Source organism: Pieris brassicae, chromosome 1 (assembly GCF_905147105.1).
Source record: "Pieris brassicae chromosome 1, ilPieBrab1.1, whole genome shotgun sequence".
NCBI lineage: Eukaryota > Metazoa > Arthropoda > Insecta > Lepidoptera > Pieridae > Pieris > Pieris brassicae.
This window is the reverse complement of record NC_059665.1, coordinates 12,607,685-12,627,006: the sequence shown is the minus strand read 5'-3', so window position 1 is coordinate 12,627,006 and position 19,322 is coordinate 12,607,685. Positions and strand designations below refer to the sequence as shown.

General features: G+C 34.0%; 2 protein-coding genes across 3 annotated transcripts; one reads left to right on the top strand and one right to left on the bottom strand.

Annotated features, from left to right (window-relative positions):
• Positions 1–3,288: 3,288 nt before the first annotated feature.
• Positions 3,289–4,561, top strand: LOC123711021 (intraflagellar transport protein 57 homolog). Its single transcript, XM_045663411.1, has one exon. It carries the CDS (start codon positions 3,395–3,397, stop codon positions 4,514–4,516), a length of 1,122 nt encoding a protein of 373 aa, XP_045519367.1. The 5' UTR covers positions 3,289–3,394; the 3' UTR covers positions 4,517–4,561.
• Positions 4,562–4,587: 26 nt separating this feature from the next.
• Positions 4,588–18,083, bottom strand: LOC123711009 (LARGE xylosyl- and glucuronyltransferase 1-like). 2 transcript variants are annotated; one of them, XM_045663391.1, is made up of 14 exons: positions 17,911–18,083; positions 17,365–17,713; positions 16,738–16,936; positions 15,794–16,008; positions 14,529–14,729; positions 13,387–13,515; positions 13,034–13,186; positions 12,189–12,366; positions 11,990–12,120; positions 10,346–10,501; positions 9,236–9,418; positions 8,662–8,754; positions 6,127–6,257; positions 4,588–5,910 (listed from the first exon to the last, which is right to left on the bottom strand). In XM_045663391.1, exons 2-14 carry the CDS (start codon positions 17,590–17,592, stop codon positions 5,778–5,780), a joined length of 2,130 nt encoding a protein of 709 aa, XP_045519347.1. In that variant the 5' UTR covers positions 17,593–17,713; positions 17,911–18,083; the 3' UTR covers positions 4,588–5,777. The 2 variants fall into 2 exon arrangements, with proteins under 2 accessions (XP_045519347.1, XP_045519354.1); XM_045663398.1 differs by having other exon boundaries at positions 17,935–18,083.
• Positions 18,084–19,322: the final 1,239 nt, after the last annotated feature.

Here is a 19,322-nt window from a genome sequence, read left to right as displayed (position 1 = left end):
CGAACCAATTTGACTTCGTGCCCTTCAAGAAAAGAACGTACCGATTCTTAAAATGCAACGCAAATGTGAGCCTTCTGGAATCTGAGTGTTAATGGGCGATGGGGAGAATGTTATCAATTAACATCAGGTTTGCGTGATGACCGTTTGTCCCTTGTTATATATTGTAGAATGCTCAGAAACACCACCAATAGGTAAACATTATAATCGGTACAAAGTCAAAGTCAAAAATCATTTATACGCAATGTACACTTATACACGTCAAAAAAAAAAAGAAATATACATTAAATGCTTCTAATTTTATATTTTCTCAAATCCAGGGCGTAGAACGGAAGAGGCACTGGCAATAAACTCTCCGCCACTCTTTTTAATCGCGTAGTTTTTTGTTTTACACAACGCTTTTAAGGAGCTGCAACCATAACTCCCTGTTCCACATGACATATTATGTAATAAATTAAAAACAAATATTTGTCTCGGATTGTCAAAGATTCTCTATCAGCAGACGGCATGGTGAAATAGGAGCAAGCATTTACATTCTCGTCGGAACAACACGCATATAGTCGAAATAATTAATATCACCGCCTACACGAATTCAAGTACGACAGTCATAAGAAGCACCCGTTCACGGGTATGATGCATGGCCAGCCATCGGCCCCCTCGCCAGATTCTCTTAAGGGCATAGGTCTCTGTCTTTAAATATAACCTTAAATGTAGGGATTTTGATAACGGCGTCACGCGCTTAGTTCGACTTCCGTAAGTCAAAACCGGCCTTCTGACTGTTTGTCCTTTGTTATATAAAAAAAAGCTTTTTTCGCTTACTTTGCATAGAACAGGTAGTAAGCTTAAGCTCCGTTAGACTTCGGGTTTGTATAATAACACTCAAATAGCTATTGAATGTTTTGTCCTGACATTCGCGTCAAACATTATTTATCGAATTACCACTAAATATTTATGATTAATATCGCAACTTTTTAAATTTATCCAAGTAATTAGACCATAGATTAAATTGATCAGTTTCAAGGGCAGGGTTTCAATACGTAGCACTTGGCAACACGCACTATCTTTAATCAACTGTGTGGGACTCCCGTTATTTTTCATTTTAATTTATTATAAATGTCTCCTTAGATCTTTTATTTATTTTCTAGATCTTTGACGTGGGTGGATTAGTGAAATTTTGATGTTAGAATTATGCACATATATTTAATTTGTGTTCTAAAAACACAAAATAAATACGTAACTTAGTCTGGGCATAACAATACTACACATAAGTCAATACTAAAACAGTAAAAAAGATTGTTCTATTGCAAATAATATTTATTACTTTTAGAGAATATTAGTATATAAGATAAAATATATAAAGCTTATTCGAAGTGGTCTCAATCAATAGAAGCATGCACTCTTTCCACGAGAAAATTCTTTACTGCCAATCGTATGGATTGTGTTAGGGACTCGAAACAATCATGGCATTCAGAGCAAGCCGTACTCTCTAAAACTGGCCATAGATCATAGCGGATTGAGATCGGGATTAGACGACGGTCAGTCTTCAGCTCTGATGAAGTCCGTTTGTTTTCAACTAAGACTGTGTAGACCGAGCTTTATGACCCGGCGCCGAGTCTTGATGGAAGAACCATTCTTGGTTATTGAACATGGTGTTGTTACGGGGTTTCAACCTTCTCAATAATGGTATATTGATACAATTATGCCGATATTTTGATACCGTTTCAATAAAAGTATGGCTCAGTCACTCCTTCATAGCTTACACCCCACCAATCCATCACTGAAGTTGGATAGTTGCACTCTGTCGAATAATTGGAAAGCTTCCTTAGAGCTTTGAGCATAAATACGGTTATAATGTTTGTTGTTGCTCAATTGTAAAAAAAATCTTATCCGTAAACAAAATTTTTCTGTGACCTCCCTTCGCGTACCGCTTCAGTAGTTGTTTAGGTTTTACCACCCTCTTATTTTTCAAAACATCTGTTAGGAATGACTAGTACGTTTCTTATAAGCAACAAGTCCTAAGTCATCTTTTAAAATACGCGACATGGTTCTAGCTGTTATCTTCATCTCCCGAGATAAAATCTTTTGCTTTCGGACATGATTTCTTCGAATTGTTTCCCTTACTGCTTTGACCACCTTTTTCGTAAGAACACTACGTGGACAGCCTGATCTTTTTCTGTCACAAACAAAGGAGGTCTCGTTGTACTATTATAAGCCCGGTACACAAATATTTTACTAATACCAAGCGTATGGAGAGTTTTGAAAATTGCATTTGGCTCCATACCTACTTCGTGTAATGCAATCACAGCGATTCGGTTCACCACCTCAATTGAGTGTGGTGATTAAGAGCAAAATATTGTACAATGTATTGGCGCCAAAATGAGAAAACCTAATGAACAATGATATAAATATGACAGATTCTCAATTCAAATGTTGTTATTTTCAATTGTAACAGTATTTACGGCCAGACTAAGTATAATTCTAACGTAATGGAATAATTTTAAAGTTAACATGAATTCACAATTTCGAAAGACCATTGAAGGGTTAATATGATTTATATATTTTGGATAACTCACATATTGAAATGATTTGCTATTCTTGACAGGTAATTAATCGTCAAAACAAATCAATCGAAGATGTCTTATCACACGTCCGTGGCGTCCAAGAAATGGAAAAAGAATCAGTTCAGGTAGTCCGCTCGCAATGTCTCGTTCCGTCAGAACTACTTCAGATGAAGTATTCTGCACACGAATGCCCTCTAATGGCCACGGTGGCCCATCGAATGAACGTCCATGATCGCTCCATGATCCGGGCAACTCTCTACACAATCGTGAACGTTCATTTACTGACTGTCTACTGTTGTGATATGACGTCTATCGAAAATTGTTTTAAATACAGATTTGAGTTCAGTATTGATAATGGAAAAAAAATATGTTTCAAAATCTTCAGAATCCTATCTGTTACGTATGTGTATTAAAGTACATATTTAAAATGTGTTGAAATAACATGTCTACTGTGCCCGAGACAACTACGTACTAAGTAATCGGTGATTATGTAGACGCGCACGCCATCATCGTTCCTTTGATGTACCGGCAAAACGCCGATTACGTACAATCATCGCCAATCACAGACATTTATGCCCTCTACACTACAAATAGTGTTACAATATACTATTATATCTATAACAATATAACACTATATTTGTAGCGAAATCATACAGCAGTGACAGGGCGAGATTGTATGTCGTTGCTAAGCAACTGAATTTGTAAACACGCGTACACGGTTGATGTAAACATGTTTACCATCTTTGTGTTATTAAAGTACTATATAATCTAATATTAACACCTAAAACGTATAATAATCAGAAAAGTGTAACTAGTATAATTAAAAATATCGAACCATGGATCTGAACATAATGGACAAGTTGCGACTTTTAAAGATAGATACTGAATTACGACCAGAAATCAAAATGAAGCCAATGAGCCGTTATTATTTCATCACATCAACGAATCCAGGAGAACAATTCTTTGTATTTGCTTCAACCGCTGCATGGCTCATACGAAAGACCGGAAAAGCCCTCGAACAACCAAACGAAGAAGACGATCCCAATTCAATAATCGCTAGCATCGTCGATATTCTACGGGAAAAGGATATAACAGTTGATTTCTCATCACACAAATTAAAACAAGGTTACGGTGAGCAAGTCTGCTATATTTTAGACGTTTTAGCAGATGAGGTGCTTAAAAAAGAGGACTTTGAGTGGCAAAAGCCAGTTATTAATATAATCGACGCAGAAGAAACTGTAGATGACATTGACCAGGTGGAAGATGAGACGGAGATTACACTTGACAAAGTAGAAGAAGAAATGGCGATTTATTCAGAAGAGTCGGATGGAGAACTGGCTGGTGAGGAGGAAAAGGATTCTAGTAACTTTGGAAATAAGGTACACGATTGGGAAGCATGGAAATTGGAGCTGGAGAGAGTAGCACCAGCGTTGAGACTCAAAATAACGGCTGATGCAAGAGATTGGCGTGCTCGGCATGCGCAAATGAGATTATACAAAGATGAACTATTTGAAAGATTTAAAACAACATCTTCACAACTTAAGAAAGTATATACCAACATTAATTCCTCAATGGATAAAATAAACGCGCGCGAGAATATATTAAACGAACAATTCGAACCAATTATTCGTGAATATGGTGCCTTATTAGATAAACTTAATAAGGTAACGAATGAGTCCAAAGAAGCGAGTGTAGGGTTGGCAGAAAAGCAGGAAATTCTTAATGAATTAACAGCTAAAGTGGAAATTATAAAGCAAAGAACGGAATCGCGAGGCTCGTCAATGAATGACAATGCGCCTTTGATAAATGCGAAGAAAGCTGTGGAGACATTGAAAAAAGACATTCAAGAGTTAGATTTTCAAATTGTTGTCCTCCTATGGATGCTGATATCGAAAGAAAACCCGAAGAGCAATAGCTACTTGACGAATGAGTCTAAAATGATATCTCATGTGTATTAAAAGTAGGAATAAAAAAACAATTAGAATTATAATTTTATTGGTAATTTAAAATAATACATGTTGACTCTTAAAATATAGGAGGTACGCGTGACAAGCTTTGGTTACACAAAAGCAAATAGGAAATATCCTTAAAATAATTTGGTTTAAAAGGAACGATTTTTCAAAAATATTATGCTTTACTTATTAGAGTATATTAAATTAAGAAAATATGATTGAAATTATCTAAAATTATGTAAAGGTATGCAAAAATAAATCTATGGCAAGCCATATTGTATTTGAATGCCCGTTTTTATATACAATGTAAACTCCATGTAACGTCCCAATAGGCGTAGGTTAGTTTAGGTTGTCTTCCATACAATTCCAACAATAACGACAAATATGGAGTAATAAAGTACTTTTTAATTTGCTAAAATTAGAAAAAATTGCGCAGCTTTAGTCGCTTTATTATCCTAAGCCTGCAATAAACTCAACTGTCGGCATCATGCATACGAACTTTCTTTAAAAAAATGTTCTTTTGTTTTCTAATTGGGATTGCTTGCACGTTAGACTGTTGTTGACCATGGCTAATAAGTGAAGTCATGGATTATCTATAAGTTTGTTTTCTCTACATTCAACGACAACTCTATAACGCTATATAATGCACAGTCCCTTCAGTCTCGTTATATAGAGTTTACACTGTATTTTAAACACAAATAAGTTTAGCTGTTAATACTTTTGGTAAAATATTAACTATCGTTTAACAACACAATCGAACTGCTATGTTTTTGTATTAAAAAGTTATAGACGGTAGTTTATAACTAAACGGAGCAGGAGCGTGTATTCTTCGATTAGAATTCGCGTTCTTCGAATTCGAATTCGAATGGAAAAATTGTATGGGAAATCTAAACTGTAAATAACATTGTAATGATGTCTACGTAGCAAATTTACAAGTTTGAGGTAGGAAAACTATAAGATGGTCACATTAAAGTAGTTTCCAACGTAAATTTCTGGTCACATTTTTGACACGCGAATTATATTTTTTTACATCAAAGCATAATAGAATATAGGAAGTAAAAGTAAAAGTAAAAACGGGCATTAAAACGCTTAACTAATAAACAACATACGATTTAGTTTTGTAAAATGAACACAACATAATATAAGTGTACTTTCGTTGTCATAAAAATCACGTAACAAACTACGTATCCCAGAGATTCATATGTACTTTTTGATTAATAGTAAAAATCAGTATCAGGTCGATACTGGTCACGTTGTTCTTTGGTGTTTAATCATTTCTCTGATTTAACAATAGACTCTTAGCTTGAGCCATGAAAGGCGAATCTTTGGCCGAGTCGAAGGTTACATTATAACGTTTTCGTAAGTCCTCTAGGAACTCCTGTTTGAGAAGTGACAAGCATCTGAAAATTAACATGTACGAATCACATTAATTTGAAAGCGGTTCATTTACATCTTTACCTAGGGTTTTGTTTAATATGAATGTCAAAACTTTATTGTGAGCAGTCAAACTAGTGGCTTTAACGTGCGACTCTTAACCGTGGGTTAGGTTCGACCAATGGACTTTTTGTCTTAAACTTCTGTAGTACAATAGTTTTATATGAATGGTAATTAGTTACATTCGATAGTGTGGATCCGCCCTGAACGCCGTGATGTCAGGCGAAGGTGCGTGTGGAGTGTGTACCACAAATGCATCTGGCAACACTGTTAGTTTGTAACCCTGAGCTTTGAGCTCTACGCTGTGGGATACCTGGAAAGATAAATAATTGTGTAATAAAACATTCTTATTCCTTTTCTTTAATAAATGAATTATTAGATCCTTACATATGAAATTGGCGTTTTGTATGGGAGGAACAAAAAAATCGAATATTTTTAAATATAAAATATTTAATTAATCAAAGTATGAACCATTTCCATAGGTAGTTCATTGACCCCTTTACTAAAAAAAACCAGTCGGACGGGAATCAATAAAATCTGTGAACGCGATTTGGACTGCCCCATCAGAGTTAATTTTTTTCCCTTGCAAGAAGTTGTCCAAATTTCGAGAAAATGGTAATCTGTTGGAGCAAGGTCCGGGGAGTACGGAGGATGTCTTAGATATTCCAATTGAAGCTCTTCTAATTTGGTAGCCGTCTGTTGTGCAGTGTGTGGTCTAGCGTTGTCGTGAAGTAGCAGTGGCGTGGAGCGATTGACCAGCCTAGGTTGTTTAGCCGCTAGCTTTTCCATCATGGATTGCAATTGCTGACAATAGACATCAGCCGTAATAGTCTGGCCAGATTTGAGAAAACTGCAATGAACAATACCGGCTCTAGTCCACCAAACGCTTACAAGTAACTTTTTTGGGGTTAATTTTCGCTAAATCCTGCCCGGATTTGGCTGGCTGGCCAGGATCCAACCATTGCGCTGAGCGCTTCCGATTATCGTAAAGAATCCATTTTTCATCACAGGTAATGATTCGGTTTAAAATACCTTCATTATTGTGCCAGTTCAGTAATGTAACGCAGCAGTCGACGCGCGTTTGCCGGTTTGCTTCAGTCAATTCGTGAGGTACCCACTTTTCAAGCATTTTAATCTTCCCAATTTGCTTCAAGTGAATTAAAACAGTTTTATCACTAACACCGCAGCCTGCAGCTAACTCGGACGTGGTTTGCGATGGATCCGCTTCCACAATAGCCTTCAATACTTCATTATAAACTTGGGTCTCAGGCCGTCCACGGGGCTTGTTCTGCAGGTCAAAATTTCGAGAACGAAAACGTTGGAACCAAAACGAACTGTGTTTTCTTTTGCAACATGACCGCCATACACATCATTCACCCTTCGAGTCGTTTCCGCAGCACTAGTGCCACGGCGGAACTCGTACTCGTAAATAATGCGATACTTTCAGTTTTCCATTTTGTAAAATGAGTGACTCAAACAGAAAAAAACAGAAGAAAAAAAACAAATGAATGACGGTCATCGAAGCACAAATACATGAGTAAATAGCTGTACAAATTTGAATTGGAAATTCCTAACCAATGAGGAGGTATTTGAGGTCAAAGTGGCCAGTACGACAAAACGCCAATTTCATATGTAAGGACCTAATATTGAATAATAAATAATAATCGCATTTATTAGTGCGAGCGGTACGAGCGGTAATTTTTTTGATCCCAGGAATATTTGACTAAGATGAAGACGAATCAAATTGATGTCGAAAACTGCATAGGTATTGTCGAAATACCACAGTCTGGTCGCAGGCCAAATAAATTATATATTAAAAATAACGGCTGTTTACCACGCTCATTAGTAACACTTTCGAATACTACTTTTACCTCCGATTTTCTTGATTTGACAAATATTTAAAACTATTGGTTTATTAAGGTGTTAAATGACTTTGAGTGCTGTTTTCTCCATCTCATTACCTAAGACGATACATTCCACAACCATAGGCAATATTCTTACGCAATTTATTTATTTTTTCATAAGGACACAATATATACAAAAAGAATAACAGACATTAATAAATACAACTTGTAACTAGAGAAGTTGCTTCACAGATAAGAAATCAATGTTATTTAAGTTAGAGTAGAAAACATCCTATAATTAAACTTAAATATAATAACAGGCAACACACAATATAAACAGAGCAATTAAAATAATACACATTAGGTGGGCTGAACTGTTCATAGGCTGGCACATAGATGTCGCTAAAAAAACCTTCAAAAGACACGTATATAAATTTGACAACTGTCGTACTTTTTGTTTGTGAGATATAGTATTTTGAGTCAAGAAACTTTTGTTTCTTTAAAAAGATGGATAAAAAAGGATTTTCCTGTGTTAATAAAGCATTGCTTTTTGGCAAAAAAAAATACTATTGAAGCGAAGTTACTTGAGTTGATAAACATACAAACTCTGCTCCAGGAAAATCAACCATTGAGGATTCTATTTTAGCCGAGACCCTAAAGATATCAAAGGAAGGTGTCGGGCATATCCTATATAGATATTTTGATATAAGCTGTGTTCAAAATCAACCAAAAACAACAAGAAAAAGACAAAACCATTATATCAATGAAACTTGAAAGCAACATGAAAATAAATCAACACTGAATTGTCAAATCATTTTAGAAAAAGAAGTAGGAAACCCTTAAAGGTTCACAGCAAAGTAATTATTTTCTTACCTTATTCCAACCAAATCCAGAGAACCTTGTATCGTATTTAGGAACTGATCTGTGTGCTACTAAATACGGCTCGTAATCTGATTGCCATTCAACCTAAAATATAAAAATTTAGGATTTTTTAATGTAACAGCAGGCAAACACGCAGGACATGGACATGTGTCCATGTCCGCTCATGGACACATTGCCGTATAGCTCGCAAGTGCGTGCCGGCCTTTGAAGAATTGGTACGTTCTTTTCTTAAATATTTTCGCAGACCTTCAGTGGCCGGCTAGTTCCACATGGTGGTAGTGAAAACTGCTTTAAAACCGGTCAGTTGTGGAACGACAGACGACGCCTTGACGTCTGAAGATGAAACAGCTGTACTAATTTGAGTCTCGTCTAGGACCTAGACAAAAACTTGAAGAGTTTATTAACCTTTTTTTCATAGAGTTTTTCCTCACCTTAGAGCTTTCCTTTTGAAAGTCTTCACTAATCAAGCTTTAATCTAAAATGGATTTTATACCTAAGCAATAAAGATGTGATTGAAATTTTTAAACACAATAAAATAATAAATATATTTCTAAATCAACTCTACCTCATAAGGCGCAGTAGCGTTAGCCCATCGCGTATAATTGGTAGCGCGATGTCCCCTGGGCCATTCCCTGGCTCGAAAAGGTCCCACATCCCCACGGGAAGATAGCCGTGCCAACAATGCGGCTTTGTACCGTGGAACAGAAGCGCGATACCGCTGTGTCTCGAATGCTGGGACTACTAAGCACTAAAATTTTGAAATCGAATCTATTAAGAACCAGAAAATTATAAAAAGTACTAGAGAAATAATAATAAGCAAGTGTATGTGGGTTCGATTCTAAAATTCATTTAACAATGTAAATAATTTTATAGAAAATTTAAAAAAAAATCTGACATTTACTTAGAACGGCAGTGTAAGTATATCAAATCTTACTTATAATGTTTTAAATACTTTTAATTAATTTATAATATAAACTACCAATATTTTGTCTAACGCTATCTTTTTCTTGTGTATTGTGTTACTATTATTCTTAGAGCAATCGTAGTAGAAACACTTGTTTAGACAAGGGAAACATCGTAAAATTTATTGTAACATTATTTCATATCGCATTTAATCTATAGACAATTGTTTAAATAACTTTGATGTGTATTAATAAAACATTCCAATAGAGAAATAAAAGATGTGTGCTTGTACTAGTGTACACTCGTAAGAAGTGAAACTTCTTTATGACCTTATTTTTCTAAATATGATCTACTACAACTTTACAGAAATTGGTTAAATAAAGTTAAATTAGATAAAGTTTAACAAAAGGCTTTTATTATCATAGACATGAAAACAAATAATACAATTATTTCAGTTTACCTCATTACTACAGAATTACTAAGATTATTACAGAATTTCATTAATTGTAATAGAATTATTACTATCATTGTTAAACGATATCCTATCCCTACTCCGCTGAAGAAAGTACTCTTCGAATCAACCGTAGTAGGGACAGGAAAATATATGTTTGATATGAAGGCGCGTAATGAAAAAATGTGACGCGTAACCGAAAAATATGACGGTTAATTTATTTCCAACGCCGATAAAGAAGTTTCACTTCAATAACGAAACCGGACGCAAAACTAAAGAAGTAGATAGAGCACAAAATTATTATTGTTACGCCAGTGATACCTTTTTCTGCGGATACGGATTAATCAACTTGATAGCGGCTCTCAAATGGGCATAAAGACCGGCCATCGGGACGAAGTCTGCGTCCATAAGGAACACATAGGGCGTTTTCACATTCTCGAGAGCCACATTGCGGAGATAGTTCACCGGGTAATGCACCTATGGGTGATATAAGATTTTTTCAATGTAACGACAAGATATTTAATTTTTAACAAAAAGGGATAACAAATAAAAACTTTATGATTCGGTAAGTTAAACATCGAACTATTAAAAAATATATCATAACTCTATTATTTGCATTATTTTCGGTTAGAGTAGTGCTTCCCAACTTTTTTTGAACCATGCCCCACCTACATACATTATTTTAACTAGATTAAAAGAAAAATCTTGCGTTTAGGAAAATAATAGGAAATTGTTAACTAAACAAAAACTAAAATGTATACCTAGGTAACACTGAAAACGTTTAGAAAATGAAAAACGGCTTCATGTAGAAAGTTGCCAATACTTTTATTGTTTTTCGGAGAAATCTCCGTTCCTCTCTACACATCGTTGCATTCGATGAAACCACTGTGAAAAGCCGTGAGCCCATTCTTCCTTATGGGTGTCTCCTATGGCATTTTCATACGCTTTCACCGCATCTTCAGGGCTCGTAAAGCGAATACCTCTTTTATCTTTAGTTCTTGGGTATAAATTAAATTCACAGGGCGCCAGGTGAGGACTGTATGGCGGATGACATATTGTGTAATATTTTTGGAAATTGACTCATGCCTAGGTCCGTATCTGCTGATAGGTCACTCTCTTATATTCCTCTATCATGCATCGCACAGCACTGATGTTATCTTCAGTAGTCGCTGTTAAATAACGTCCCTCATTATAGTTGATGATCATCCTGAGATTGCTCTGTCCACGCATAAACTCGTTAAACCAATTGTAGTGGCACGAGATGGGGCTTCAATAAGAAATACTAATCGAAGCCTATCATAACTTTGTTGTTGAGTAAACCCACAACGAAAGTCATAATAAATCAATAACCGAAAATTTTCTCGCGTTAGGTTCATTTTCACGTGTAACAAGAGTTTTAATTTTGCCGCCAATTCACAAAAACAAATGACAAATGAATGCAATCTACTACATTAGGTTACCAAAGAGTTCTAAAATTGAAATATAAAAAAAAGTTTTCATTAGCAATGTTTCTAACTGGCCCGTTATAAAAATTTTCAGTGTTACCCACGTATATATATCGAAATGCCCCTCTGCGGGGCGCAGCACCACGTTGGGAAATACTGGTTTAGACAGAGCAAAAGGGCGATATATGGAGTCTTTTGTGACAAGCTTACTGAAAGTAATAGTAAATAATATTTTTTTTATGTAATAGTAGGCAAACGGACAGGAGTCTCATCTGATATTAAGTATTACCGTCGCCCATGGACACTCACATCGCCAGAAGGCTCGCAAGTGTGTTTCCGGCGTTTTAAGAATTGGAACGCTCTTTTCACGAATGACGCTAAGTCCAATTGATTTGGAAAAACTTCAGTGGGCAGTCTATATAATTTTTTATGAAATAATTTATAAAATACACTATAATACAGGAGAAATTTGATATGTAGTACTAAGTACTTATGAAAAATAATAATAAATATGAATTACCGAATCATGTTTGAAAACAAGATGATATCCGATGTTCCTTCGAAAGCTTAGGGTTTCAGACCAATCGCGAATAAAGCTTTCCAGTTTCGTCACTTCACAATCCGACAAATAGATGGCAGCACTGAGGGGTCCTGCATCCAGGGTCGAATTTTATTAAGCTAATAAACAACTCATACAAGTATTATATATTAATGCTTACCGTCCCAATATTTAACTAGTCGTTCCAAGAACTGCAGTCTGTCCATAGACAATTGCAGTACTAGAGTGACGTCAAAGGCATCGGCACTAGAGTAGCTGTAGTCCATGTAATAGAGGTGAGTGCGCAGTTTGACACGTTGTGCGGCGCGAAAACTTAGACATAGATCCGAATGATTCATCTAAAAAACGTTAATTAACAGAAATGTTACCCACATGAACGGCTAAAGCGATATTTATGAAATTCGCAGTAGTTGTTTCAAATAAACTCAGTGTAAACTCCATGTATCTATATAACGACGCACTCCCTAAAGCGTCGAAATCAATTGGCTTTAGTTGGGTTAGCTAGTCTTCCATACAATGATACACTTGACAACAATTGAGTAATAAAGTACTTTTTAAGTTGCTAAAATTAGTAAAAACTGCGCAGTTGTGTACGTTGCTTTATCCTCCTAGCCCACAATAAACTCGACTGTCGGCACCATGCATACGAACTTTCTAAGAAATTTGTTCTTTTGTTAACAAATTGGGATTGCTTGCACATGTAGACTGTTGTTGACCATGACTAATAAGTAGGAATCATGGATTATCTATACGTTTTTCTTATCTCTATTTAACGACAACTAAAAATGCAGTCCCTTCAATGTCGTTATATAGAGATACATGTGAATTCATATGACCTTGCTCGTCGATCTTTTTTTATGACTTTAAATGACGGAGACTTTAATTAATAAATCTAGGCCAATTATAAGCCACGTTTAAAGTTCAAAAAATAATGGAATATTGATTTTTAAAAGAGAACTACAATACTTGATAAAATATTAATTTCATTACAATTGTTTTTTCTACCTTGTAAGTAACAACTTCACTCTGAGAGCACCTATGCAGTTTTTCCCTCAAAAGATTTCCGTCAAAATTGACATATGACAAATGAATGTTTTTGAAATAGTCCGAGTCCCGGATTCTTACGTTATATTTGCTTGGGGAGTTCCAGTGGATTATCTGGAAAATAATTCAGAAAATTTTTTTTATTCAATATTACTTTTAAATTTAATACGATCTTAAAATAACAATTCTTACTGTCAACCAAGTTCCAAAGGTTCAGTTGAACCAATCAAAGAAACACAGCAAATAAAAAATTATATTGAAAACTACATTCAGATCTATTGAGACATTACGAAGACTAATTTTGTATTGCATACCTTAACATTATTAACATCTTCACCGTAACAGCCTTTTGCCAATGTTTTCATGGACATCTGAACGTTGTACTGACAACTTATATTGTATACAAAATTTGGATTTTTTTTTATTATTGCGTTTATTACATCCTGAAAACAACAACTTTAAAAGATAAACCTAAAATATGTTTAAATAATATGTAAAGATACCAGCAAACATCTTAAACAATGTCATTGCCTGCGCAGAAGCGATTTTAGGTATCACTGGGAGGGGGGTGGCGGCGGGAGAGTGACGTGTCGTTCGCGTGATTGGTAAATCAGTTGACGATTGTGTCCCGCGCTGTGAACGATGCGCAAACTTTCCCCCACTCCCTTGTTTAATGCTCAAGAAGTTTGCCGGTGTCTGTATACACCAATAGAATTGTCTATGCGCGTTAATATGTTTAGTCAGCAGGAGGTTGGTAATCTATTACGAAAAAGTAATAAGGAAACAGATACAGTACTGCGGTACTACTAAATAACTTTTTGGAATCGCTGGGAACGGAACGGAATACCAAAATTTTTGAATTTTATTTTGTCTTTTAATTATTTTTATTTTACAAAAAAATTATTCTTTTTGATAATTCTACAAAATTCTCAAAAATTCTAACGAACCACGTTAAATCTATCTCCTGGATAATTTAAGATGATTTTTAAACAATGTAAAAATCATTTAAAATTAAAATAACTATTACATTTTTATTATGTATATGATAATTATACTGTATTATAATTTAACATATTTCTATAGTTAAGAAAACTGTAGTGATAATTAAAAATCTGTGTGACAATTTATTTTGAATTGTACTATTGATGTGTAAAAGTTGCATGAACCGGTTTTATTTTAAAAAGTAAAACGAAATGGCAAAGTGTTTTTTGTTATAGGGGCCATTTTCTTCTCCAATAGACTTAATTCGGTTGTCCAAAGGAAAGTGTATGACTAAGCATTAAACCTTAGAACATTACAAGTTATAGCAGTCAATATATATTAGAAATGTTAGCTTAAAATATGTTTATAAAATTGGATATGTTATTTTCCAAAAAAAGAAACAGTTATATGCAAAATTTGATTCTAGCTCAGCATTACAAATATAAATTTAGATAAATATAACTTAATACTATACCTGATCAGCCAACGTTGTCTGTTGGAGCTGCGCAAGATTCTCATTAATCGTGTCATGCCAAACGAACGTCCAATCCGTGATCGTACGCAGTTTATGGAGATTCAACAACATTACGCCCGTGTTATAGCCACGCCCTAATGCCGGCCAACGCTTCGTTTTATCGTAATACCAATTACTTTCGTTTTCTACAAGACCTATAAACTGGGATTGAGAAGTTATTAATAAAGTGATAATCACTTTATAAAAAAAAATCAAATTTTATTTACTTTACTTAGTCTGGCCATAAATACTGTTACAATTGAAAATAAACAAAATATTACATTTGAATTTGGAATCTGTCATTTTTATATGATTGTTCATTGTGTTTTCTCATTTTGGCGCCAATACACTGTACTGTTGGTATTTGTAAAATATTTGTGTACCGGGCTATTAATAGATACAACGACACCTCTGTTTGTTACAGAAAAAGATAGCCGTTCACGTAGTGTTCGTACGAAAAGGGTGGTCAAAGCAGTAAGGGAAAAAAGAGATGTACTGGTCATTTCTTAACTGATAATTTAAAAAAGAATAGGGTGGTAAAATCGAAACAACTACTGAAGCGTTACGCAAAGGGTGGTCACAGAAAAAAAATGTTAACGGATTAGAATTTTTTTACAATTGAGCAACAACAAACAATATGACCGTATTTATGCTCAAAGCTCTAAGGAAGCTTTCCAATTAGTCGACAGAGTGCAACTTCATCAGAGCTGAAGACTGGCCGTCATCAAGTTTCGATCTTAATCTGCTGGATTATGATTTATAGTCAGTTTTAGAGAGTACGGCTTGCTCTATACGCCATTTAAATTTAGAGTCCCTAAAACAATCCGTACGATTGGAAGTGAAAAATTTTCCCATGGAAAGAGTGCGTGCTTCTATTGATAACTGACCTCAACCTTTAAAGGAATGTATTGCAGCCAATGGAGACGACTACGACTAAGCGTTTTGTATTTTAACTTGTTTTATATTCATGTATTAAACTAACACACTGTAAATGTAAGAAATGTTATTTGCAATAGAAAAATATTATTTCTTTATTTCAGTATTTATGGTAAGACTAGGTATATTCAGTGTGTATTATATGTATTTTTGCGTGTCGATCTACTTTAATTACATTTTTTCTTGTTAGTAAAATCGCAATGGGTTATCTGCAGTCCTGACGTAAATCAGAGAAAATGAGAGCAATCTGAAACAACTTATTGAGGCATGCAAAAGAATTTGTAATTTACCTGATCACCAGTCATATTTCTGAACATACTCCACAATTCTGCTATATTACACAGAAAGGTTAAATCTGCATCGAGAACTATGACCTGTCTAAGACTATTTGGCAAGATACTAGGAAACAACAATTTGACTAGTGCATATATTCCTGAATAGTGACTGTTTGGGATCCAACGGACTTCTGCTAGACGGTTCTGGGCATTGTACCAAGTATATTTCACTGTAAAGAAAGTTATTTTTTTAAGTAGTTATGTTGAGCTAATGTCTTCAGCATGCGACTCTCATTCCTGAGGTAGTAGATTCGATCCCCCGCTGTGCAACAATGTACTTTCTGTCTACGTGGACATTAATCATTTACTTAAATGGTGAAAAAAAGACCTTAGACCCAAAAAGTCGGCGGCTTGTCTCAGGCACAGAAGGCCGATGACGTTCTTGCTAATAAAATTGATAATTAAAAAAAATATAAATTATCATGAAATAGATGCCCATGAAATAGAAAAGAAATCTGACGCCCAGACATAAAAAGGTTGTAGCGCCACTAATTCATTTGAACTCAGTTAAGTAAATCTAAAATTTTTATCATATTACATTACTAATTTATTAGCTATATGAATATGTATTAGCTGGTTCATTTCAACAAACCCCTTCGTTCATACAAAATCAACTGCCCCAGAGTCAGAGTTTCTTAGTCAAAGTTTTAAACTTTTATAAAGAAGACTGAATAGCTATACAATCCTGTGATTTTATTATATACTGTGTATGGATGTAACAAAATAGGTCTGTTTTCATATAAAATCTATAAATATACACTACTAATTATTTTAAATTCAGCATTATCTTGCCGAGGCCTGGAATCATCTATGCGTTCAAGTGTATAAACATAGATTATTCAATGTATAGTTCAAAAAAGATTATTATTTAGATTTTAAAGAAGTTATTTTAAACTCACCATCAGGTAAATCCCACATATCAAAAAGTGTACTAATTGTAGGCTCAGACATGTTATCAACTATTACATGAAAGTGTAATGGATTTTGTCTATGGTGAAGCAGAGACTTAAGCATCGGAGTGATATTCCTAGAACATTTACCCATGCAGACAAGAGCTACATGCACGGTTTCACATATTGTGCCAGCAACATCAGCTATCTGTAATAGAAAGAAACCATTTTAAATCACATTTTGTCATAGTCTATGTTTACTCACCTACAGGGAATGTGCCATGAAGTCAAAGTTACAGGCAAGACAGGAATGACATAAATAAAGGAGAATTACAATACAGGTCTACCCACTTAGAGCATCAAACTCTATTATTTAAATAATATGGAGAAAATCCTAGCATGTTGTTGTTCACAGAATCTAAATGCCAATAATAAATCAATTATTTTAGCTCAATTATTACCATACAACTTTATTTATGTAGTTACAATATAGTAAATGTCACTTAAATCCCTTATTTTTTGAGCAAGCTAATAACAGAATAATATTATTTGTTTAGAATAAAGTGTTCTAATGAAGAAACTTCAACTAAATAGCTATAGGACTGTTTATAATCAAACAATTGTAATTTTCTTTACCTCAGGAACACTGTATGTTACTTCAGTATCTGCAGACAATTGACGCATAACAGAATGAGAAATTTGAAGTTGTTTCTTAAAGACAACATTTTGTGTTTCAAGTATATTAATTCTTGAAATTAACCACCAATAATAAATGACTGAAACTGCAATCCAAAGTCCAAGTGGCACTCCTAGCCAGGGTCGAAGAAATAAGCAGGAAAAAACATTTTTTGATGTTAAATTCATTTTTCACAACATTTTCTGGATATTGTTTGTTGTAGGCGAAAAAAGAAGAATTGCATTGATGCTTCTTTGGAGCAGTTCTTCATTATTCCCGACAATAAATTATAGTCATCTTGGCGTCAACCTACAAAAGCAGACGATTTACATTCTTAATACTACCTAGTGACTAAATGGTTATAAAAATGTCTATAATCAAAGTTATTTTGGCATTTCTTCCAGTGGGGGACAATAATATAATATGAAAATAATGTGCATGGATAATAAATTCAATTTAAATTATGTTATGCACAAACAAACCAAAAATCTAATGAAAGTACAAACCATAAGTAAATGGTATATGAATACCTTGACGATTTATCACAAGTCTATAAAATAGACTATGGTTTAATAATTATATATCATTTTAATTTAAAATAGAGTGAGATCATCAATTTGGATTTAAAAACATAGGATTTATAGTGATTTCCCTAATAACTTTAATATTAGGTCGGAACTCGAAAGTTACCAAAAATTACAATACAAAGTGAAGTAAATAATAACAAACCACTGTCAAGTGTCAAGTCATGTCAATTTGCTTCTGTCATATAATTAGCAACATACCTATAAAATACACACATATAAATCTATGTAAAAATCGTAAAAGTTGAATAAAAATGATGTTTTTCTGGCATTTTATCTGTGAACGAGAGTCTAAGAAATTATATCTATTCGATAGTCACATAATGCATGTTGTAACATCAATGCGACCTAACTGCACTTTTGTAAATAATAATGTACATATTCTTAGAAAATAATATATTTATTTAAATAGCTTATTTTCAAATAATTACATAACACATGTACATAACTAACTAACTCTAAATTATCTCGCTAAGTAAATATAATTCTTTGAGAAATAAAGTATCTTTAGGCCGAAGCCGAAAAAATATACTACAATAAAATAAAATAGTTAGACACTTTTTTTGCTCGTATGTGTACGATGCGCAAACTTTCCCTCACTCCCTTGTATATTGCTCAAGAAGTTTGCGGGTATCTGTAACGAGACGTTAAGCGCATACTTGCTTGGAGATATTATGAGATTATATATATATTATATATATCTACGTTCTTGACAATTTTCTCCGCACAATCCAGCGTCAACAAGCTCCCACCCCCCGCTTGCTCTCGCACCTTAACAGTTTTCTCGACTCTTCGCCGGAGAGCGAATTCTTGGATTTAAAAATTAACTTGGAAAATAGTAATGAATGGCTGTAAATTGAATAAATATTTTTAAAAAATACAACAACTTTATTTTATTATTAGTATAATTTTTCAAACTCAATAATTACAAACTATAGTAAAAAACGTCTATAACACAAAGCACAGGTAGTATTAAAAGAAAATAATAATAATAAATGGTGATAAGAATATATTTTACCTACTTAAATTAGCGTATATTAGATTGTCATGAATCTAATGCATAATGACATTTAAAAAATCTAGGTGGGATCAATTTAAAATAATCATTCAATTTAAATATAAATTATGTTAGTTTGAAATCTTACTAATTCGGGTAATAACCAAAAATATATAAACTGACAATACCAACAACCATTGGTGACAATAAAATGTTAAATGTACGAAAAATACGAAGTTTCAAAGTAACAAATATTGTAATAAAACTTTTTTTCAGATTTAACCGCGATTTTCATATATTATATAAATTTATTGAACTTTTTGAGTTTTTTTACCAA

Bases quoted from the DNA above. Each gene is read 5' to 3' on its own strand.
- LOC123711021 (XM_045663411.1), top strand. From the start codon at position 3,395: ATGGATCTGAACATAATGGACAAGTTGCGACTTTTAAAGATAGATACT.
- LOC123711009 (XM_045663391.1), bottom strand. From the start codon at position 17,592: ATGAATTTAACATCAAAAAATGTTTTTTCCTGCTTATTTCTTCGACCC. The intron at 13,516-14,528 runs GTATAGTATTAA...TGTTGTTTTCAG, and splicing joins AGACAACGTTGGCTGATCAG to GATGTAATAAACGCAATAAT. The intron at 13,187-13,386 runs GTATGCAATACA...ATTATTTTCCAG, and splicing joins AAGATGTTAATAATGTTAAG to ATAATCCACTGGAACTCCCC.